Source organism: Lineus longissimus, chromosome 16 (assembly GCF_910592395.1).
Source record: "Lineus longissimus chromosome 16, tnLinLong1.2, whole genome shotgun sequence".
NCBI classification, from domain to species: Eukaryota; Metazoa; Nemertea; class Pilidiophora; order Heteronemertea; family Lineidae; genus Lineus; species Lineus longissimus.
Genome location: NC_088323.1, coordinates 51,376 through 74,754, shown reverse-complemented (window position 1 = coordinate 74,754; position 23,379 = coordinate 51,376). Strand labels below are relative to the sequence as shown.

The 23,379-nt window shown below is 43.9% G+C and overlaps 3 protein-coding genes across 10 annotated transcripts in view; 2 read left to right on the top strand and 1 right to left on the bottom strand.

The window, feature by feature from the left end:
- LOC135500828 (integrin alpha-PS1-like) overlaps positions 1-3,669 on the bottom strand; it is a 39,638-nt gene extending 35,969 nt beyond the window's left edge. For all 5 annotated transcript variants that reach the window (XM_064792483.1, XM_064792485.1, XM_064792486.1 and 2 more), the window contains exon 1: positions 3,477-3,669. In XM_064792483.1, coding sequence (XP_064648553.1) covers positions 3,477-3,661 — 185 coding nt within the window. In that variant the 5' untranslated portion in view covers positions 3,662-3,669. The remainder of the gene's footprint in view (positions 1-3,476) is intronic.
- A 161-nt stretch (positions 3,670-3,830) lies between these two features.
- On the top strand, positions 3,831-7,541 carry LOC135500640 (biogenesis of lysosome-related organelles complex 1 subunit 1-like). Of its 2 annotated transcripts, XM_064792206.1 has the most exons (6): positions 3,831-4,153; positions 4,473-4,545; positions 4,704-4,836; positions 5,131-5,215; positions 5,606-5,633; positions 6,766-7,541. In XM_064792206.1, exons 1-6 carry the CDS (start codon positions 4,093-4,095, stop codon positions 6,869-6,871), a joined length of 486 nt encoding a protein of 161 aa, XP_064648276.1. In that variant the 5' UTR covers positions 3,831-4,092; the 3' UTR covers positions 6,872-7,541. The 2 variants fall into 2 exon arrangements, with proteins under 2 accessions (XP_064648276.1, XP_064648277.1); XM_064792207.1 differs by lacking the exon at positions 5,606-5,633 and having other exon boundaries at positions 3,846-4,153.
- A 2,408-nt stretch (positions 7,542-9,949) lies between these two features.
- Positions 9,950-20,168, top strand: LOC135500444 (coiled-coil domain-containing protein 93-like). Of its 3 annotated transcripts, XM_064791923.1 has the most exons (16): positions 9,950-10,065; positions 10,436-10,756; positions 11,455-11,708; positions 11,885-11,918; positions 12,357-12,449; positions 12,837-12,884; positions 13,260-13,346; positions 13,621-13,635; positions 15,705-15,824; positions 16,090-16,152; positions 16,349-16,504; positions 16,996-17,251; positions 17,638-17,758; positions 18,826-18,910; positions 19,185-19,298; positions 19,638-20,168. In XM_064791923.1, exons 1-16 carry the CDS (start codon positions 9,979-9,981, stop codon positions 19,689-19,691), a joined length of 1,908 nt encoding a protein of 635 aa, XP_064647993.1. In that variant the 5' UTR covers positions 9,950-9,978; the 3' UTR covers positions 19,692-20,168. The 3 variants fall into 3 exon arrangements, with proteins under 3 accessions (XP_064647993.1, XP_064647995.1, XP_064647994.1); XM_064791925.1 differs by lacking the exon at positions 12,837-12,884; XM_064791924.1 differs by lacking the exon at positions 13,621-13,635.
- Positions 20,169-23,379: the final 3,211 nt, after the last annotated feature.

Genomic DNA, 23,379 nt, shown 5'->3' with positions numbered 1-23,379 from the left:
CCATGCTGTGAACTGAGAATGAGAGCGAGAATCATTACGCAGCTTATTAGTTTGAAATCTTCCATACTGAACATGTCACACCTGTTGCCACCTTGTCTTCTCAATCAAACCTGGTGGTTTTCACTTTGATTTGAATGCTGGTGGTTTTGGGTGGAGCGAAACCAACACATTTGATGAGAAAGAGGACACTTTATGTATGTTGTCCGCGATCACATGTGAGACTTCTGCAGACTGATGGTGCAGCAGTCTTGGTGAACATAGAAGGTTCATGTGGCATCTTCCTTCAACAACACATGGAGGCACCAACCAGGAATCACCTGTAGGCAAACAGGATAATGATAATCAATACTGTGTAATAGGTTTATAATGAGATGACAGAGATTCAACAACTCAGATCATATTTCACTTCAAATGAATTGTTACCTTTCTCTGAATACAACAGGATACGATCTTATCAAAGCTAACAGAGCACTCCCATATCTTGACAAGTAGGAGTTTTAGGTGGCCTCTGGCCGATACTGACAGTAACAGCTTATTTTTATTCAAACATGTAAGTCTGTGACTTGTGTAAATAAATACAAAATAAAGTCTTCCTCTGCATTTGGTGTACTATTGAGCCCCAAATAAGTCAGGTTTTGGAAAGTAACCACAGACACTACACATACGATTCTGCATGATTGCACATCATTGTTAAAGGTGAGCTAGATGACGTAACATAATCCTCCAATAAAGAGACCATTGAACAATGACAATGGACAATCTCCACATATAACACCAACCAGGGTATAGCTTTGATGAAAACAAGTTCTACATGATGATTCTGCCAATAATTCTTTTGATTCTGTCAACTAGAACTGAATTGAAAATTGGTGATAGTGCTTGTTACATGTCGGCCTGTTGTACACCAAGATACTAATGTACTGGCAGAGGCAGGTGATCATCTTGGCTTTACCTGGCGACCTGTGTTATTACTCAGTAACTCACCCACCCTCCCCATACCTGCTGAGGAAACCATTATAAACCATCTCAGATGTGTTCAAACCAACATATAAGATGAGTAAACCAGGAGTAATGCTAATGGCATTTATGATAATCCATTAGCCTGAAATAATGAGTTACATGAGTATCCCTAAACCATTGAATTCCCAGCTCTGCCAGGAAGACGATTCACACCCAAATTCAACTTTTTGAATGAGAGCACTGCAAAACTGAGAGCTGAAGTGTGTGACCACAGTCACTAATAACCACTTTGTTATCTTTCCTCAAGAGAAAGTGACCATCTGATGTTTGACAGGACCAGACATGCTTCTCTTTACATTCACCAATCAAAGCTTACAACACTCTCCACTATTATGACTATATGAAACAGTCAGACTGGCCAGTATGGAGACAGACCCTTCAATTCAAGCTAGCTTTCATGATTGGTCAATGAAGTTTAGGTCAAATATGTTGCCGTGGTATCAGATACTGAACTAGTCACTTTCCAGGCCTATCAATTACATGTACCTTTGCACCTTGTACTGAAAGGCTGAGGGAAGATCGCTCAGGAGTGAAAACATCTTCACCCCCTTCACCTCAACACATCTTGAGACGGTCCCCAAGTGAGTGTCACCTAAACCCTTATTGATTGTTACAAGCAATCAGACATACTTGCTCACACAGTGAAGCTATAAGTACTGCAGTGAGACCAAGACAATACAAAGCCAGATTAGAGAATAAAGGTCATGAGCATGAGTCACATGACCAGGATTAACTGGCAGAAACTGGTTTGAATCATTCCTAACTTTGCTTGCACAGAGACTGGGTGTGTTTGAAAATCAGAGCCCAGTTTTAGTGGAGAGGGACACTACAGCCCTACCCTCAGTGGTTACACCTCACATGTAAGCATGTTTTATCTACCGGTAAATACTTACTGTCATCTGCACTGTTGCAACATGCCATCTTTTCAATACCTTCTCAGTTCACAATCACACCTTCCAAACAAATTCTACAGAATAGAAGACTAGAACATGATGCCATTTTCTAATTTTTCACAAAACATTTTGTCTACAATTTTGCCAATGCAATAAATATTTATTTAATAGTGTTTCAGGGGGTCCACTTGAAGTGTTTCCATTTGTTAGCCAATAAACACAAGATTCCAATCCTTCAGTTTTTGGTTTGGCAGAGAGCTAATCATTGGTGAAATATGGGTTACATTTAAATGATGTTATAAAATTAAAAGAATATCAACCTATGTTTAAAACGGATAATGTAAGTTTTAAATATATTTGGCCCCACTATCCCGACTGTGGTGTAGCACCCGACTGTAACAGTTTGAATAGGGAATATTACTGTTATGGATGTCAGATAGTGGGTTCCTGGCATATGCAAACAAGTTCAATGGGCATAGTCAACCCACGCGGCGACACCAAGGACCGCTGGCTGATCTATTGATATGTTCGCAGGAGGGTGTCAAAGTCGGGGAGACAAAGAGCCACTTGTCTCCTGTAGGGGGTTCATTAGGAAGTGTTTGCATATGTTAAGCCAATAAACACAAGGTGTTAATCCAATTCAGTTTTGGGTTTGGCGGAGAAAACTAATCTTACATAAGTCCCAAAACAATATCATATGTCTTTATGGCAATATTTATTATTGGGACCCAGTACAGTGCCGTTCTATCCAATATTCCTGGGGCTGTGGGAGAGGCTTCTTGTCTAAACAGTACCATTCTGCCCCCTCTAAGGCGTACAGTGGTTACTTACAAAGTTCTGACTAAACACAGGTTGTTGATCCTTCAGTTTTGGGTTTGGCGGAGAAAACTAATCTTACAGAAGTCCCAGAACAATATCATATGTCCTTGAGGCAATATTTATTACTGGGACCCAGTACAGTGCCGTTCTATCCAATATTCCTGGGGCTGTGGGAGAGGCTTCTTGTCTCAACAGTGCCATTCTGCCCCCTCTAAGGCATACATCGGTAACTGATGAATTTAATGAGAAATGAATGCAGTTGAACACAATGTGAATATTTCAGTCTCGGTTTCGCTGAAGATGAGAAATTCTGAGCGAGTCCTAGTTGGGCTGGCTATGCGGCGGGCTGCTTTTTCCCCAATGCTCCATTTTTGTAACACTTTAGTTTTTTCAGTGGTACTAGTGTCAGCTTCAACAGGAACTTAAATTACTGAAGTAGTCATAAATAACAAATGGAAAAAATGAGAAAAGTTACCACAGGTCACAGTTGAGATAACATTGCACATAATTTTGAATTTAGCGAAAAAAGACAAATTTATTTAGCAGCTGGCATATAGGCCTAGGCCTATGTTGTACAAATAAATGTATGTTTTGAAATTCGAATTTTGTGCAAATAAGATGAGATGATCAAGCATGGGGCCTCGACAATGTACAACATGCACTACAATACACAACATACTAGGCCTACATCTACATGCACATATGACTCCGATATTAGTTATTCCGAAGTTAAAACAAACTTACACACTGCCGGTGACGGCTCCTTGAGAAGGAATTTGATGCTGGGCGACGGAAAATCCAAAGTAGTCACCCGGAGAATTACTTTTCTTAACGATTGGAATATTTGTGTCCAAATTAAAAGCGAGTAATCCGGTGGAAAAGTAGATTATTTGGAGCAAAAGTCCACCTAAATTCTTCACGTCCGCCATGTTTGGGATGCAACCCGCATTCACTGCCATTCTCGTGCCGGGGGAAGTCCAATAGTGAGGACGAGGATGCGCGGATGAATACAAATAATTAATTGGCTAAAGCTACCTATTTAACTAGAAATATAGCTCATTGATTAATCATCTCTCTTAATTAGCTTGATTCTGTTGATTTCAAGGAGTGTTTTAGGTGTAATTCATGCCAAACATTTGGATAAACAGAATTGAAACTATATTCTTTCACGGATGTTTTTAAGATAGTCCCGAGGTGTTGCAAGTCACTTCCTGGTTCAGATTGCTTGAGTGCTTCTTCCAGTTTTCCAAGCCATGTCTTCATGTTCTTGCCTTTGAAATCAGAAAAAACAAAAAAAATACAAATTTAAAATCTCTAAGAAAAGATGTTTTGCTGTTAACCCTCAGACCAAGTTTCAGAAATGTTATCAAGTTTGGTAAAAGGCCACCAGGCCAAACAGTCGGCCAGAAAAGAAAGCCAAGGTGGGTCCAGTCTGTTATTAATACTCTCTCATAGACTCGTCCTCTCTCATCAACATCAGTCATCATCATCATCAGCAATGCCATAAAGCTGTCATGAGCTGCTCGGTGGCTTTATAATTATAAGAAGCAATAGGTCATGTTCTAGAGAAGACGCAATCTGCTTATTGACTGCTCATTCCCCTCATCAGGCTGATGATTGATTCTTTTCGATTTTGAGCAATCTCTATCAATAGGCCGCCTAACGGGCACATGATATGGGGTATTCAATGGCTTTAACAAATGTATGCATCCAACTCATTGTATTCCATCCTTTTTCCAGAAAAGAAGAAAAAAGAAGTAACTACAGCAGTGACATCATTGACACATGCCTTGGTTGACCATCTTAACTCAGGGTTTGTGACTCTTACTCTCTTAAACTGAAAACTTAAAGCTTCAGTATTAAAGGTTACAAATAATGATGAGTAACAACAGATTGGTCTTTGAATTAGATGGAAGTTCTATCGTTGAAACCAAATTTTCTTGTTTTGAGACTTTCGTCTTGTATTTTCAGGGTTGCTCAAGCGTATGTCAATCAAAAAAAGCTGGACACGGAAACCAAGATTTTACAGGCAAATGCAGCTCACTTCGCCAAACAAACAACACAGTGGTTGAAGTTAGTGGAAGAATTCAACCAGTCGTTAAAAGTAAGCTTTAGAGGGGTTTGTTGGAGAAGGATAGTGACTAGGATGGCACGCCAACTCTGTGGATTGAGCAAAGAAATGAGATTCAATCACTTTCGCACGCCACTTGAAATGTGAAACTGAAATTGAATGATAACCTTGATTTGTTTGGATGAGTCAAAAGTCTGCAACAATCAGCCTCACATGAGATTTGATCAGTTTTGAAATCATGGTTAAATTAAATCTGAAAATGGCTCCAGATTAAAAACTCTACTATAATAAGCTGCCCTTCAGTTTTGTATTGGAACTACTTTTCAGGAAATTGGTGATGTAGAAAACTGGGCAAGAAGTATAGAAACGGACATGAGGACAATATCAAGCGCTCTTGAGTTCTCATACAAAGGTTTGTACTGAATGATCTCTCAAGAAACAAAATAACAATTGTAAACCAAGAGCTGTCTTGGAACTATGATGCCTGGCAAGCCAGCATTGATTACCAGGTAAACTATTGTAACTTGGTCAGCAGGCTGGTCATTGTAATCTTGTGGTGAAGGCATCTCCCTTGTCTATGAATCAAATGTTCCAGCCCTACCATGCCTACTGTTAACTAGTTAGTTCATTGCCCTTCTTAATAGCACATTCTATCATTGGCCCAAAATGTCTGCTTTAACAGCATGGTTGGTGGTCGTCTATTCTTCCTGGTAACAAGGAGAAGTTGGAGACTAACTAACTAATCTCTTGTGTCACTTTCAGAGAAGACGTGATGTTTGAACTAATCAGTTTGTATTTCCAGGAAGCTTTCTGGCCACTGAAAAACCAAGGTGGTGGAGTTAAATGTTGTTGAGTGGCAGAATCAGTTATTTGTTGAAGAGGGGTTCTGTTTGTCTATAAGCTTTGGGGAAAGCTCTTACGTGTCTTTAGAATCCTTTGTTCACTTCTAACTGATTCTCTGCAGTGATATAGAACATAGCTCTTGATGTTGTTGCTTCCCTTCTTTATCAGTAATGGGCATTACTGAAATGCTGCTTTATTGCACAGAAAAGGAACATCAACAAAAGTAGCATCTATGGTACTTTCTGATGCCCCCAGAAATACGCAAGTTGTAACATGTTTGCATGCTTAACAGTGTAAGAGAGGAAACTTTAATATCGGCTCCTCAGAACTACTCTTGTTGTCTTGAATTAGAATTTGAGAACTCTGTGCCAAGATAATAATTGTTTTCTCGTGATCCTGCATGCCCCCATCCAGCTGAACAGCAGTGGTATGTAATCCTGTGTGTCCTCGGTGTGTCATTGTATTCATTTAAGTTGCTCTTGTCTTTTTATTGGAGCACAGTTTTGTCTTATTGACAGTATGCTTCTTTTTTTCACCAAACTCCTAGGTTTTAGTGCCCATTCTTGGAAATGTGCATTACTCTGAGACACGAGTGAATTGTATTTCCAGTTCACATGTATGTGGTCTTATGTTTCTTTCTGTGTGCTGTTGTATTTTTACCAAACGGGTTGAAAACACATCCTGTGTTTTCTTCCTCAGTCAGAAAAAGTGAACCGATTTTCCTTTGAAGGCTTGTACCAGAGATCGTGAAGGCTTGTACCAGAGATCGTGAAGGCTTGTACCAGAGATCGTGAAGGCTTGTGCCAGAGATCGTGAAGGCTTGTGCCAGAGATCGTGAAGGCTTGTACCAGAGATCGTGAAGGCTTGTACCAGAGATCGTGAAGGCTTGTACCAGAGATCGTGAGATTGGTATTAAGTTCATGGATGTTCTCATGCCCTTTTCTTCATCTAGTGTGTGATGATCAAATATTTTGTCTTGATCAGGTCGATCTCTATGATATTTTTATCCCTGTTACATACTAATCAATCAGAATGGTTAAAGTTGCCAACCTCTAAAGATATATTGGACTACTGTTAACTGGTGACTGGAAAACATTGATGTTGTTGTATTCTTTGCAGGCGAGCCGTAACAACGTACGGGCGGCCTCAATCAGCGCTGCTGGAGCCATCGATACTACCCCCAGGATCGCTGAATCGGCCATCAAGATCAAGAGATTCTTGGTGATCACCATGGTGCCATGATTAAAGACATTACTGGGAGGACTTCATCATTCATAAACATAGGAGTACAAGTTGTGATGTAACAGCAAGTTGTTCTCCTCCCTTGAGGAGCCACTTCAAACTACAGTAGTTAGACTCATCAGGCACTGAAGACGAATGGTACCCTGTGTGCGTTTCCAAGGCTTTCAAGTCATTGACTGAGTTCACCAAGTCCCACATCAATGGATAATGTGATGTGTGGAGAGAGAGTCCTCGGTGTTTGCACCTCTGTAATACTTTAATACTGCCTCTGGCACTGGTGATATTATCAAGCTTGACAAAGCTCTATTCAAGTCTGTGCACATTGACTCGTGCATTCTTCAGTTATTTTCATTTCTTTGTTTAAAGAGAACTGTCAAATCAAAATTTGTACATGAATTAGTTGTAAATAGTGGAATTTTGCCATATTGATCGATTTACTTGCATAAATGTGACCCATCACAGCAAAACCAGGCGCATGTCGCTCTGAGCTTGACAGGTTGAGACGGACTGTCTGTTCATTTCTCTATTGTTTGCCTTTTGTGAAATATGTGCACATCAATTACTTCCATTATCTGCAGGTGTCATTTAGGCTCATCTTCTGTGCGACAAGCGCCTGGTTTTGCTGTGACGGGTCACAAATTTGTGTTCCATTATTCCTGTTTTTGGGTGATTTTGTTCATCAACACTCTCATGATGACCTTCACAGTGATGGATATTCCACCTTCCCAATGATTCCTGTGGAGACCCCCATCACAACCAATCTGATGGCAGTGTCTGTCACAATGTCCGTGGCCTGAATACTGGTCCCCAAAACGATTCACTCTCCTCCTTGTAGAGACCATGTCACAACCAGTCTGATTGCAGTTGCTATCACGATGTCCATGGCCTGAATACTGGTCCCCAAAACGATTCACTCGTCTCCTTGCAGAGACCATGTCACAACCAGTTTGATTGCAGTTGCTATCACGATGTCCATTGCCTGAATACTGGTCACCAAAATGATTCACTCGTCTCCCTGTAGAGACCATGTCACAACCAGTCTGATTGCAGTTGCTACCACGATGTCCATGGCCTGAATACTGGTCACCAAAACAATTCACTCGTCTCCTTGTAGAGACCATGTCACAACCAGTCTGATTGCAGTTGCTACCACGATGTCCATGGACTTAATACTGGTCACCAAAATGATTCACTCGTCTCCCTGTAGAGACCATGTCACAACCAGTCTGCAGTTGCTATCACGATGTCCATGGCCTGAATACTGGTCACCAAAACAATTCACTCGTCTCCTTGTAGAGACCATGTCACAACCAGTTTGATTGCAGTTGCTATCACGATGTCCATGGCCTGAATACTGGTCACCAAAATGATTCACTCGTCTCCCTGTAGAGACCATGTCACAACGAATCTGACGACAGTAGCTGCTACAATGTTCCATATCTGAATAGTAGTTACGAGCCGACTTCACTCCTCCGAGAACCTGTCACAACCAAGCTGATGATAGCAGCTGTTATAATTCTGATTTCACCATGCTAAATATTGAATTCACCATGGTGAATTCAGATTTAGCACGGTGCTTGCATGCATTGGTCGTATCCCCAAAATTAACCTTTACAAAGTCTCAAAATCTGGTGGCATCTATCCAATGACGGTAAAGGAATTGACTGGTGGCATTAATCCAATGACGGTAAAGGAATTGACGGTGAAGGATCTCGTGGCATATCGGATGCGCATCCGATGACGGTTATATATATATCGTTTTATGCTATTATGCAAGCTCTAGTGAGCTCACACAACTGTTTGACAGTCCTGGCTGCTCCACCGTGGTGACAACATGATGAGAGAGATGAGACAGTCACAGACAGGCCAAATCAGTCTTGGCTGCTCTACCAAGTTGTCAACATGGTGAGAGAGATGAGGAAGTCACAGCCAGGCCGAATCAGTCTTGGCTGCTCTGCCAAGTTGTCAACATGGTGAGAGAGATGAGGCAGTCACAGCCAGGCCACATCAGTCTTGGCTGCTCTGCCAAGTTGTCAACATGGTGAGAGAGATGAGGCAGTCACAGCCAGGCCACATCAGTCTTGGCTGCTCTGCCAAGTTGTCAACATGGTGAGAGAGATGAGGCAGTCACAGCCAGGCCGAATCAGTCTTTGCTGCTCTGCCAAGTTGTCAACATGGTGAGAGAGATGAGGCAGTCACAGCCAGGCCACATCAGTCTTGGCTGCTCTGCCAAGTTGTCAACATGGTGAGAGAGATGAGGCAGTCACAGCCAGGCCAAATCAGTCCTGGCTGCTCTGCCAAGTTGTCAACATGGTGAGAGAGATGAGGCAGTCACAGCCAGGCCACATCAGTCTTGGCTGCTCTGCCAAGTTGTCAACATGGTGAGAGAGATGAGGCAGTCACAGCCAGGCCACATCAGTCTTGGCTGCTCTGCCAAGTTGTCTACATGGTGAGAGAGATGAGGCAGTCACAGCCAGGCCACATCAGTCTTGGCTGCTCTGCCAAGTTGTCAACATGGTGAGAGAGATGAGATAGTCACAGCCAAGCCGAATCAGTCCTGGCTGCTCCACCGTGTTGACCACATAATGAGAGTGATGAGACAGTCACAACCAGGCCGCATCAGTCTTCGCCGCACTGCCTAGTTGTTGATATGGCGAGAGAGATGAGACAGTCACAGCCAGGCCAAATCAGTCTAATTGGCTGCTCTGCTAAGTTGTCAACATGGTGAGAGAGATGAGACAGTCACAGCCAGGCCGAATCAGTCCTGGCTGCTCCACCGTAACATGATGAGAGAGATGAGACAGTCACAACCAGGCCACATCAGTCTTGGCTGCTCTGCCAAGTTGTCAACATGGTGTTACTAGAGTTACTCCGAGACCCCTAGTCCGAGTGACCAGCCTAATCGAAGTGGCTGTCTCACTATTGCAACAGTCACTATGGTAACAGTCACTGTCGGTCGTGAGCGCGAATCTAATTCGATAGGTGCGAAACGACTGGGGGCGAAACGACCGGATGCCGGGGTAACACTTCCTTGTCAGTTCTAATTTTGGATCCAGATGGCAGCAGTTGACGGTCTGCCACCTACTGAAAATGGCTAGTGGGAGTGTTTTGGAAGGCAGGTCTCGCAGAGGGTCACAGTTGACCACTGTTTATGATGCTGATGGAAACCTAGTGGAGGTAATCATTGTCTGGCAGATGTCTGTCATCTCAATTCGGATAATGCAGGTTGAGCAAGTTATTACAAGTATTTAATGCTGGACGTTAATCTTATCTTGCACACTTCCTTCCTGAGACAGGCTTATACTCTACTGAATACTCATCTTCCTGTCACTATGAACAATGCGTGAATATTACATGTATTATGTATTTACTTCAAATATAAAACTGAGATACTAGTGGCCTAGATGACTTGCATTTACGTAACAAAGCAAGCAGCATCAACAAAGTTACAACCGGGCTGTGTCTTGACTTGGAAGTGCCCGCCGCTGGCGTTGGATGTTGTGGAAGGAGAGGGACTGAAACGATTCTATTTTTCTTGCTGTTTCAGGCAGAGAGCCGAGAAGATGAAGAACAGAACATCAAACTCGTTCAGACGATCGAACTGCTGTTGGCGGCCGGCTACTTCCGCGCTCGTATCAAAGGCTTGTCCCCTTTCGACAAAGTGGTTGGAGGCATGACTTGGTGTATCACCACGTGTAGTTACGACTTGGACGTAGACTTGCTCTTTCAGGAGAATTCTACAATCGGTCAGAAGATTGCACTGACTGAAAAGATTGTGGCAGTTCTGCCAAGAATGAAGTGTCCGCACCGAATTGAGCCGCATCAGATCCAGGGTTTAGATTTCATCCACATCTACCCTGTGGTGCAGGTAAGTCAATCAGTTTTCATCTACATCTACCCTGTGGTGCAGGTAAGTCAATCAGTTTTCATCCACATCTACCCTGTGGTGCAGGTAAGTCAATCAGTTTTCATCCACATCTACCCTGTGGTGCAGGTAAGTCAATCAGTTTTCATACATCTACCCTGTGGTGCAGGTAAGTCAATCAGTTTTCATACATCTACCCTGTGGTGCAGGTAAGTCAATCAGTTTTCATACATCTACCCTGTGGTGCAGGTAAGTCAATCAGTTTTCATACATCTACCCTGTGGTGCAGGTAAGTCAATCAGTTTTCATACATCTACCCTGTGGTGCAGGTAAGTCAATCAGTTTTCATACATCTACCCTGTGGTGCAGGTAAGTCAATCAGTTTTCATCCACATCTACCCTGTGGTGCAGGTAAGTCAATCAGTTTTCATACATCTACCCTGTGGTGCAGGTAAGTCAATCAGTTTTCATACATCTACCCTGTGGTGCAGGTAAGTCAATCAGTTTTCATCTGTTTCCGGATGATGCAACAATGTCAAATCGTTGACTTTATAAACCAGACTGGACTATGTATTTGATTGAACTGCTGACGAGCGCCGAGAGAAGACATGTCTTTATACCAGAGAGGGTGTCCAACTTAAGAGTTCTCTGGACTGTCATTACATACTCGGTTTACACTCGCCCACCCTTTGTGATTTCAGTGGCTGGTGAAGAAGGCAATTGAGACGCGTGAGGAAATGGGTGACTACATCCGAGCGTTTTCTGTCTCACAGTTCAACAAGAATCACAGTATGCCTGAGGATGACATCTTCAAGGAAATCAAGGACAAATCAGTCGCATCTCTGTCTGCAGTGAAGGATTTGTACAAACCAACCAGAAAGTACCGTCGAACTCACACTGCTAGCTTGCTGGAGGAAGAGAGTAGGGTGCAGTCCACGCTACTAGAATATGGAAGGTCAGTCATGAGTTCACTATCCCAGCCTCTCACTCCCCAGCTCTGATGCTCTGTTGATTGTGACGTCTTGCATGGTCCAGCCAGTCATGCAAGTGGATTGATATTTAAATATTTGTTGACTTTGGATGTTGCCCGAGTTAAACAGACGTAATGGAACAGTCTTGTTCTCTCTTCAGGCGCCATGGTTACAGTCGTGAGTTGAAGACAGAGGTAAAGCAACAATCTTTATAAGAAATTAAGTCTTTCAACCATGAACAAATCTCAAACAAGCGTGAACAAATGCAAGTTTACTTTGCATCCTGTTGGTTGATTTGTTGATGCCTGAGAGGAGTAATGGCAAAGGCTGATGCTCTGGCACCCCTTCCTCATGTAGTGAGTCTTACTGCTGTACTCTTCCCGCTCTGTGGCCAAGTGGTGCTGCTTGGTCTAGACCAGACTAGCAATGGAAGAAAAGGAGAAGGAGAATCCCCTTCTTTTTGCAAATCACCCCAAGGTTTCTCTTCAGTGCATGTACATTAGTTGACCTTAATCAGCTGGCACTGGTGAAAGATTGTGTCCAGACGACTGATTGTCAGTCAAGTGCACTAACCACTCTACCAAGAGGCTCAGGCATAATCCTGATTTTGAAATGTGTTTGCCTCTTTTCAGGATGATAAATCTGCTGCAAAGAAGGCTGCTGCTGGCGGTGTTGGTGGACAGGAGGATGATGTGTTGGAAGGGGAGATAAGACAAGAAGAAGAGGTGAAACTCACATTTCATATTACCTGCTCAGCCCTGAAAGTCTCATTTCTATTTCCGTTTTACAGAAAACTGTCTGGGACGAAAAGCTTTTGTGATGGATTTACGATGACGTCCACTCATCCATCGATGGCAGTATTCGAGATGGCCGTTTCAGCCCAGACCTTTGTTGATTTCATGATTTGATTTCAGGGAGAAGATTATGGCGTTTGTTTTTATCTGTCAGCTGCTGTGATCAAGTCTCCTTTTTTGCTTTATTAGTGATGAGTTAGTTATTGAGTTGCAATGGACGATTCATTTACACCTCTGTAGTATCCTTGTTGTAGTATGATCTTGAAGTCTTCTGGTGTTTGTGCATCTTTATACCTGTGTTTTGTTTTGGCTTCTTAGCGTCGAATCAAAGCTCTGATGAGTGGCATGGCGGCAGCCGGCACTGAGGTGAGTTAGTACCTTTATCAGCCGAGGGGGCGCTACCATCTGAAGGGAAACTGGACTGATTTGAATTGAGTCCCTTGAAATCATTGCCAAGATTTCTGGGGGAAAGTTTCTCCAATAAATAGCTGCCTCTTGATTGTCTTTTGTTGCCAGTTTTTATCCCATTTGCATATTTCTGTTTGCATGAAAGCTTGGGTAAGACTATTGTTGCACGTAATCAGTCTTCAAAATTTAGTAGTTTGTTTAACAGTGATACCACCAGAGATTCTTTCGTAGAGAATAGGTGTATGTGACTTGGCTTTCATTGATCTGGCAGATGAAGAGAGTATTTGCTGGGAAGAAGAGACACTTTCACTTTGGTTCACTGTTTCTCTACAGGGTAAACTGACAGCAAGTGCTGTAGGATCGATCGTCGGAATGCAATCACAGGAGATCCACCAGATCGCTTCAGAATATGCGGACAAGGTAGGTGGTCTTTCTCTCTCTGTTGGAACCATGACTTTTAAATAGTAGGTTACCATTATTTACTTTACTCTGGACAAGTATTGATGTTTTGGTTGAATTAACTTTTTATTGATCATGAGGATCACGCATGAGTGGTCATCATGTCTGTTTTCACTTTTCGTCTTTTGGATTCAAGCTGTGGTCATGATTAAATGACAGAGGCATTTGATGAAGTGTTTGCCACTACAGCCTTTGAACATCTACTGTTTTCAATATTCAAGACATGTTCTTTCAGCGTACAGAGGTTCAGGTAATGTTCAACGTGTTCTTTCAATAAGTGTTGTTGCTGAGTTATACTGAGCTTATTCCTATGTGACCCATCGTTTCTGCTGCCAGTTTGGAGCTCATCTCCTGAACTTTGGGGAGGTGGTCTACATGATTAAACAGGGTATTGAGCCTTCCGGGGGGGGGGGGGGGGTCATCTATAACACTCTGACAAAGGAATAAGTTCTCGGTTCACACAAAGCTGCACTTAATCTCAACTCTACAATAATCAATGTCACTTTTGTTTTGCATCTATTTTCCATTTTTACATGTTAACCCTTGTTTATTGTTTGGTGACAGGTGCATTGTTACTCTGGCTGTTTCTCTTATTAACTGTACTTTTTTCAAACGATAGTAATGAAGCACATAATTTAGCTACCTTTTATTTTCAATATGACGAGTAGGTAGGTTCTCCTATCCTGACCACTTTATTGCAGGATGATCATGTGGTTATTGGTGCATGTAACAGTCTTCTTTTCTCTAACATAAATATAGTTGACCATTGCCTCGTCTTATCAATTAGTAACAAGTGAAATGTAACCATCAAGAGATCTCTCAAAGAAGCCTGTGACAGCTATGTAGCTAGTTAGGGATAGGTGTCGTACTCTAACATGTTGTTGGCTGCACATTGAATATGAAGACATGATCATTCCCTGAAGAAGCTTTTCTTCCCTCCATGATTTCAACCATCCCATGATGTCATTATCAAAGCCAAAGTGGTAGCTTGAAATTGAAATACGTAACATAAGTCCACAACAGCAATGTTTGTTTGAAGTTTCTTTCTACCTATTGTACAGAAAACCCCCCAAGATGAACAAATGAAAGACATCTTTGAAGTTGTCACATGTGGTTAAAAAGGGTTGGTATGCGACAACATCGGGAGATATATCAGTTGGGCATCTCTCACTGTTCTGTAGTACTTTGCTTTATTGTGGAATGACTGTGATGTTTAGGGAGAGGAGTTGGTGCTGTATCGTTGAATGACTGTGATGTTTAGGGAGAGGAGTTGGTGCTGTATCGTTGAATGACTGTGATGTTTAGGGAGAGGAGTTCGTGCTGTGACGTTGAATGACTGTGATGTTTAGGGAGAGGAGTTGGTGCTGTATCGTTGAATGACTGTGATGTTTAGGGAGAGGAGTTGGTGCTGTATCGTTGAATGACTGTGATGTTTAGGGAGAGGAGTTGGTGCTGTATCGTTGAATGACTGTGATGTTTAGGGAGAGGAGTTGGTGCTGTATCGTTGAATGACTGTGATGTTTAGGGAGAGGAGTTGGTACTGTATCGTTGAATGACTGTGATGTTTAGGGAGAGAAGTTGGTGCTGTATTGTTGAATGACTGTGATGTTTAGGGAGAGGAGTTGGTGCTGTATCGTTGAATGACTGTGATGTTTAGGGAGAGGAGTTGGTGCTGTATCGTTGAATGACTGTGATGTTTAGTGAGAGGAGTTGGTGCTGTATCGTTGAATGACTGTGATGTTTAGGGAGAGGAGTTCGTGCTGTGACGTTGAATGACTGTGATGTTTAGGGAGAGGAGTTGGTGCTGTATCGTTGAATGACTGTGATGTTTAGGGAGAGGAGTTGGTGCTGTATCGTTGAATGACTGTGATGTTTAGGGAGAGGAGTTGGTGCTGTGACGTTGAATGACTGTGATGTTTTGGGGAGAGGAGTTGGTGCTGTATCGTTGAATGACTGTGATGTTTAGGGAGAGGAGTTAGTGCTGTATCGTTGAATGACTGTGATGTTTAGGGAGAGGAGTTGGTGCTGTATCGTTGAATGACTGTGATGTTTAGGGAGAGGAGTTGGTGCTGTATCGTTGAATGACTGTGATGTTTAGGGAGAGGAGTTGGTGCTGTATCGTTGAATGACTGTGATGTTTAGGGAGAGGAGTTGGTGCTGTGATGTTGAATGACTGTGATGTTTAGGGAGAGGAGTTGGTGCTGTATCGTTGAATGACTGTGATGTTTAGGGAGAGGAGTTGGTGAGTGCACAGTTAGCTTATCTGAGTGTTGCTTCATCGCTTGCTTGCTAAAGGTCTGATGACAATTCTTTTGACAGCATGCTGAGCTGGAGGGGTCGATTGAGAGAGAATCCAAGCTGAGTGGAGCTCAACAACACAAGAGGACGGTCAATGCTATGAACAAGCAGATCGCACAGCAGAACACCAAGATGGAACAGGTACAGTGACAAGTACACAATGTGCTGGAACCCACAGTCAGGCGTTTAGGCCTATTGGCAAACAGTGGCCTGTTGCATTGAACTGACCTATTCTACTGCTATCTTATTCCCAGAGAGCTCTCAGTGCATAATTGACCTTGGGGTCAGCCCTGTTGTCTTCCAGGGAAGATTTACCTCAATGTCTAGGATACATTGCGATTACCTCTTCTCTGTTAAAGGAGATTAATTCATGCCTCATTAATGTTCATAACTGCATCTCTTCCAGATCCAGAGCAAACATGCCGACCTTCACAAGACGTACGTTGAGATGCAGCAGAAACTGGAAGAGGTGAGTAGGCTGTCATTGTTGTCAACCATGAATGAACATCTCTCTAGGAGTGTTTGATAACCTCAGTCATGAAGGTCAAGTACCCGCACAGAGTAGACCAATGACTTCATAACAACAGTCTATGTTGCCTTTGAACTACTAGATCACTACCATGTGACTCATTTCATTCTACAGTTTTCTAAATTTCATACTACAGGCTCAAGCTTACGGTGCAAGAATCGACAATGAAATGGAGGTGTTGAATCAAATGGAGACGGAAGAAAACCAAGGAATCCTGCAGAAGTTACGTTCTCTGGTGGCTATGAATGAGAACCTCAAGAAACAGGAATACCAGTTCAAGGCACACTGCAAGGTGAGAGCGGTTAAGTCTGTTCTAGGCTGGCTCTGGGTGAAGGGGCTCTACAAGGTGAGAGCGGTTATGTCTGTTCTGGGCTGTCTCTGGGTGAAGGGGCTCTACAAGGTGAGAGCGGTTATGTCTGTTCTGGGCTGTCTCTGGGTGAAGGGGCTCTACAAGGTGAGAGCGGTTATGTCTGTTCTGGGCTGTCTCTGGGTGAAGGGGCTCTACAAGGTGAGAGCGGTTATGTCTGTTCTGGGCTGTCTCTGGGTGAAGGGGCTCTACAAGGTGAGAGCGGTTATGTCTGTTCTAGGCTGGCTCTGGGTGAAGGGGCTCTACAAGGTGAGAGCGGTTATGTCTGTTCTAGGCTGGCTCTGGGTGAAGGGGCTTCTCTCAGACAATCCCTGATCACCTTTGTGGAGACCGACAGCAGTTCAGGCAGCTGGTCAGTTATGTATCAACTCCAGGTGTGTCAATAGGAGTCAGCAGTGTCTGTCTTGTGTTTTCAGGAAGAGATGGCGCGCCTTCAGGAGAACATTGAGAAGTTAAAGGCTGGGACGGATGATGAATCATCGGAGGACATGGAGAGAAGTCAACTCATTGAGAAACAATACCAGGCAGACAAGGAGAAGCTCCATAAGATACGGCTGCTGCTGGCAAGGAAAACGCGGGAGATCTCTGCTCTCCAGCGTAAGATAGATGAGGTGCCGTCACGAGCAGAGTTGAGTCAGTACCAGCGGAGATTCGTCGAGCTCTACAACCAAGGTTTGTCCAGAACTCCTTGATGACACATGTCATATTGTTAACTAAGGATCTGGAGAGAGACTGGCCTCCTTTGCCTTGGTAGGCAACCAGTCTTGGGGTGATAACACTGAGGTCTAATGTAATAGCCGGGCAATGGCAGCCATACTAGGAGATAGAAACTCTGCAATAAAACCAGACTAAAAATGAAACGCACCAGCCATATTGACGTGGAACCAAGGCACACAACTACAGCTGAAATGCCCAGAGCTTGGGGTACCCTAAGACATCAATGATACAAACTTTGTGTGGTGAATCATACTAACTTCGGTGTGGGAAATCATACTAACTTTGGTGTGGGTCTAATGTTTCAACATGGAGAGTTTTATCAAGATATCGTCCATTTTCAGTTGCTGCCACCCACAAAGAGACGAAGCAGTTCTACACTCTGTACAACACGCTGGCTGACACCAAGCTCTACCTGAACAAAGAGGTCAACCTGCTCAACTCCATACACGATAACTTCACACAGTAAGTACAGTGGAACCACCCTTAGCGAACACCTCTCTATTAAGGACAGTACTTGTTAGTACCGATGGTGTCCTTAATAGATAAGTTATACCGTAAGACACTTTGATATTAACAGGATTGCATAACACTGCATCATACACCTGGGCCTGGTTGTTAAAGCTTGGAGCCTTTGAGGGTTGGTGTAGCCCTCGAGGGTTGGTGTAGCCCGCGAAGGTTGGTGTAGCCCTGGAGGGTTGGTGTAGCCCCCGAATGTTGGTGGAGCCTTCGAAGGTTGGTGTAGCCCTGGAGGGTTGGTGTAGCCCCCGAACGTTGGTGGAGCCCTCGAGGGTTGGTGTAGCCCCTGAGGGTTGGTGTAGCCCCCGAACGTTGGTGGAGCCCTCGAGGGTTGGTGTAGCCCTCAAGGGTTGGTGTAGCCCCCGAATGTTGGTGGAGCCTTCGAAGGTTGGTGTAGCCCTCAAGGGTTGGTGTAGCCCCCGAACGTTGGTGGAGCCCTCGAGGGTTGGTGGAGCCCTCAAGGGTTGGTATAGCCCTCGAGGGTTGGTAGAGCCCCCGTACGTTGGTGTAGCCCTTGAGGGTTGGTGTAGCCCCCGAACGTTGGTGGAGCCTTCGAAGGTTGGTGTAGCCCTTGAGGGTTGGTGTAGCCCCTGAACGTTGGTGGAGCCTTCGAAGGTTGATGTAGCCCTCAAGGGTTGGTGTAGCCCCCGAACGTTGGTGGAGCCTTCGAAGGTTGGTGTAGCCCTCAAGGGTTGGTGTAGCACCCGAACGTTGGTGGAGCCTTCGAAGGTTGGTGTAGCCCTCAAGGGTTGGTGTAGCCCCCGAACGTTGGTGGAGTCCTCGAGTGTTGGTGGAGCCCTCAAGGGTTGGTATAGCCCTCGAGGGTTGGTAGAGCCCCCGTACGTTGGTGTAGCCCTTGAGGGTTGGTGTAGCCCCCGAACGTTGGTGGAGCCTTCGAAGGTTGGTGTAGCCCTTGAGGGTTGGTGTAGCCCCTGAACGTTGGTGGAGTCCTCGAGTGTTGGCGGGCCCTCGAAGGTTGTGTTTTACTCATAGTTTGTTGTATTGGTTTACAGAGCGATGTCATCTGCTGCCAACAAGGAACAGTTTCTGAAGCAGTTTGAACAGATCGTCGAAGGTATCAAACAAAACAGAATCAAGGTAACGAGTTGAACAAGCAGAACTTGATGTAGGCAGCATGGTTGAGTCATTGTTTACTGTTGACTATAAGTGTGTTGGCAGGTGCAAGATAAACACACCACATAAAGTGACACCATGGAAAAATACTTGTACAGGAACAGTGTAGGCCTTTAACAGAACTGGTGTATGTCCTAAAGGTGTTTTTTTGTTTTGTTTCCATGCTCTCTCCTTTTTCCAATCTTGACATTTGACCTTGCTGAGTGTGACGAAGCGTGACCTTGACCTCTTGTTGCAGGTGGAGAAAAAGAAGCAAGATGAGAAAATGAGGAGAGATGCGTTGAACGATCAGCATCTAGATCTGGTCGAGAAACAGAGGCTTTACTTCAAGACAGTCAAGGAATTCAAAGAGGTAAATGCAGTTGAATGTGCTCAGTTGTGGCCACCCTCTCTGTAAAGTCAACTTGATCTGATCAGCTGTGTTTCTTATTTAATTCAGTCACTGTAATGAGGTGTCCTTCCTGTTCAGTCAACAACAGTTTGTCGTATTGAGACATAGCAGCAATGGTAACTCTGTGTAGTCAGGGTTGTTCTCAAGAAAGCTAAAAATTAGCCAAATATTCACCGAGTATGAAAAGAAAACATTCAATCAAGTGAGAGAGCTGTTGTCAGTCACTTTACAAACACAAGGTCTTTGACTTGAATTCCTAACTTTCCTATGTTATCCAAATGTGTTTTTGGTTTCTTTCAGGAATGTCGAAAAAATGAGATGATTCTGAACCAGCTGCAGACACGAGGCTCTTAATGAACATTTCCGCGATCTTGCTTGAACCTGGTACATTCCAGGGAACTAGTCGAAGATGTTGGGCGAGAGATTTCAGTCGGTTGCGGCATGGCTCTGCCATGTCAACCCAAAACATAGAATGGTCCAAATCATACTAAATTTGCCTTGTAACTCTTCTACTACTTCTAACGTCAGACGAAATAATAACACCATGTATGTAAATCATCGTCATGATTCCAATGAAAGAGAAATGATAATACCCCTAACATTCGGACGACATGAGGGAATTACAGGTTATAGAAATGGAGGGCATGAAATGACAAAATATCATGAACAGTGCTCTTTGAACTGGAAAATTGAGAAAATGCTCAATGTACTTTTGGATTCTTGTCATCAGGTGTCTTGATGCCATGTTTGATGGAGACTGTTAGACGCTATCATGTTATGGATGTGACATTCTATATCCTTATCAGTAGAATATGGCTGGTTTGCAAAAGATGTAGTTGGTTGTTACTTTTGTTTCTGGTTTCTTCATGAAGCTGATCTGGCTGTGAACTGGTGCCAGTGTGAGGACATTTATTATTTGTTAAAAATTCTGTGTCAAGTTCTTCACAACCCATTTCTAGATTGTTACACAAGTCTTGCTATTCAACCAATCTATCAACCACATTTGTATGGCGCCCGAATCAGTCCTTTATTGGGCCGTTCAAAGGTGCTTCACAATAATTCAATGTTGATGATGTTCATGGAAGAGGTTGACCTTGAGTAGTGTCGTAAATGCTGTGATGGAGTTCACATTTTGAATATTACTAGGGAGGTCATATGAGACGGTCACAGCCAGGCTGCATCAGTCTCCGCCGCACTGCCTAGTTGTTAATATGGTGAGAGAGATGAGACAGTCACAGCCAGGTCAAATCAGTCTTGGCTGCTCTGCCAAGTTGCCAACATGGTGAGAGAGATGAGGAAGTCACAGCCAGGCCGAATCAGTCCTGGCCGCTCCACCGTGTTGACAACATGATGAGAGAGATGAGACGGTCACAGCCAGGCCACATCAGTCTTGGCTGCTCTGCCAAGTTGTTAACATGGTGAGAGAGATGATGAAGTCACAGCCAGGCCGAATCAGTCTTTGCTGCTCTGCCAAGTTGTCAACATGGTGAGAGAGATGAGACAGTAACAGCCAGGCCGAATCCCTGGCTGCTCCACCGTGTTGACAGCATGGCGAGAGAGATGAGACGGTCACAGCCAGGCCGCATCAGTCCTGGCCGCTCCAGCGTCGTTGACAGCATGATGAGAGAGATGAGACAGTCACAGCCAGGCCACATCAGTCTTTGCTTCTCTGCCAAGTTGTCAACATGGTGAGAGAGAGGAGACAGTCACAGCCAGGCGAATCAGTCCTGGCTGCTCCACCGTGTTGCCAACATGATGAGAGCGATGAGACAGTCACAGCCAGGCCACATCAGTCTTGGCTGCTCTGCTCTGTCTTGTTATCTAATCATCCATGTACAGATGTAAACATTTTCATTATCATCATTATCATACCCCGCACCCAAACTTTTCAAACTCCAGCACATACCGATTCCGGGCGTTCGAGTACATGAATTATGAGGTAGGCCCCCTAATGTATTGTTTCAATCATCGCAAATCTGCCTAAAACGGCAAGTTTTCTAAGGTACGGGTACGGCAGTGGCGTGCGTCTTTTTCATTGAAACGACCTCGCACGGACGGCACCGACATCGTCGTTGATGATGGAGAGAGCGGTAGCCGGTACATATTGAGCACAGTTCACTAGCAGTTTAGTCAATGTGATCACGTGACGAGAGCAAATCTCACGGGTGGGGCGGAAATTCGCCATATTGCTGACATCATCGGCGCCAACAACTGTTTCTTTTGACCCTGCCGGAGTCTTTCAAGACAATAAATGATTGTGTCTGACCCTGCTGACCTCGATTTTGAAAAACTTTTTAAAAAAGGTCATTCAAACGTTAAATTAACTGCAAAGGTAATCTTTTATATCACTGAGGTATATACATACGATATGTTGAGAAAAATCTGTACAACTATCGAAATATACGATTACTTGGAACTATTTCGGCTAATCACTTTGCCACCTGCGCGACCTTGTCACTATTGTGGCGCGCTCGTTTGCATAAGAGGCGAATAAAATCTCTATTCAACATGAAAGCCTTGACGGTTCAGCGCTGAAGGTGTTTGACTGTGGATCGGCTGCTCACGGGTTCGACCCCAGTGAATCTGACGAATTTTTTCTTTTTTCTTCTTACTTATCTTGTTATCTAATCATCCTTCATCCCTTTTTCCTTCCTGCACATGTACAGTGCTTAGAAAATGTCTTTTTTACATTAATGTAGCACTTAAATAGAATAAATTATTATTATCATTGTAATCATTATTATCCATGTACAGATGTCGTAATTTTCATTATTATCATTATCATACCTCGCACCCAAACTTTTCAAAATGCAGCACATACTGACTCCAGGCGTTCGAGTACTACCGAGGATATATCGATCGGCAACTGGCATTTTCGAGGATACATTGGGGCAAAAAAGTATTAGTGTCGGACCGTGCCTTTTCCAATCAGAATTAGTTAAAAGGTATCCTGAGCTTCAGGCTTTTTATACGCCTTAGTCATATCGAGAGGCGGAGGATATTGAAAACCACTGGTGCCTAGAGTGGGTAAAGGGGTATGCTGGCCATGGTCATTGACGTATATTTACTGTTGGTCCAATTATAGCTAGTTCCTTTTTCTAACGCCAATCAACTCCAATAGTCAGTAGTCACACGCTCGAGCGCTATCTGTATACAATTGGTACGTGTACGTTTTCCCAATCGCTGCATGTTAGTTCAGGTTATGTGTCCACTTGGTTTGTCATATGAGAATACATGAACTGTGGGAAAGATGTATTGTTTCAATCACCGCAAATCTGCCTAAGATGGCAAGTTTTCTCAGGTACCAGTGTAAAAGAAATGCAAGTCCCCCCCCCCCGTAATTTAAGTCCGGTCCTTTTGTTAAAGTGAATAGAGTAGCCGAGTTCCTTTGATGAAGATTATGTAGCTAACCCTAACCAAACCATTAACCACATTCGTTGACAATGAACAGCTATTGTATGGGGTCCTGCATTCCTTGGACGTCCATTCCTTTTATACCGGCACGGGCACATATCGTCGGTGATGATGGAGAGAACGGTAGCCGGTACATATGGAGCACGGTTCACAAGCAGTTCAGGTGGCACTACACAGTGGGGACGGACGGGGTCCGTTTTGTCCCCCCCTCCAGAGAAATGTAGTTCTTGGCCGTTTCCATGTTCATGAATGGGTCCAACTTGTTCCAAATACTATTTACTTTGACGGTCTTAGTTTCCATGTGCAGAGGGATCTTTGGCGATTTTATGAGCCTGGAATCTATGCTATTTGAAGCAGGTCTCAATCCCCAGTTCGGCCTCAATATGTAACATACCTTCCATCTGCCACGCGAGGTTGGGCGTAGTTGTGCGAGTGTTAAATTATGCTCGTCCAAATTCTAGGCCATATGACGAAAAATTGATTGATGTACATAATAGTACCAACCTGCCTGGAAAAAAACCTTCGCTTCCCGGTGTATTTTCTCTATCCCAACAAAAAGTCTCAGGGAGCGAAACGACTTCGACCTCGAGCGAAACGGCTGGGGGCGAAAACGTCCGGGAGCGAAACA

What these genes read in the sequence shown, in the direction of transcription:
- LOC135500444 (XM_064791923.1), top strand. Translation starts at nt 9,979, where the DNA reads ATGGCTAGTGGGAGTGTTTTGGAAGGCAGGTCTCGCAGAGGGTCACAG. An exon ending in CTGATGGAAACCTAGTGGAG is followed by an intron (nt 10,066 to 10,435) that starts GTAATCATTGTC and finishes TTGCTGTTTCAG; the next exon opens with GCAGAGAGCCGAGAAGATGA. An exon ending in TGCAGCAGAAACTGGAAGAG is followed by an intron (nt 16,153 to 16,348) that starts GTGAGTAGGCTG and finishes TTCATACTACAG; the next exon opens with GCTCAAGCTTACGGTGCAAG.
- LOC135500640 (XM_064792206.1), top strand. Translation starts at nt 4,093, where the DNA reads ATGTTATCAAGTTTGGTAAAAGGCCACCAGGCCAAACAGTCGGCCAGA. An exon ending in GTTGACCATCTTAACTCAGG is followed by an intron (nt 4,546 to 4,703) that starts GTTTGTGACTCT and finishes TTGTATTTTCAG; the next exon opens with GGTTGCTCAAGCGTATGTCA. An exon ending in TCTTGAGTTCTCATACAAAG is followed by an intron (nt 5,216 to 5,605) that starts GTTTGTACTGAA and finishes TTGTATTTCCAG; the next exon opens with GAAGCTTTCTGGCCACTGAA.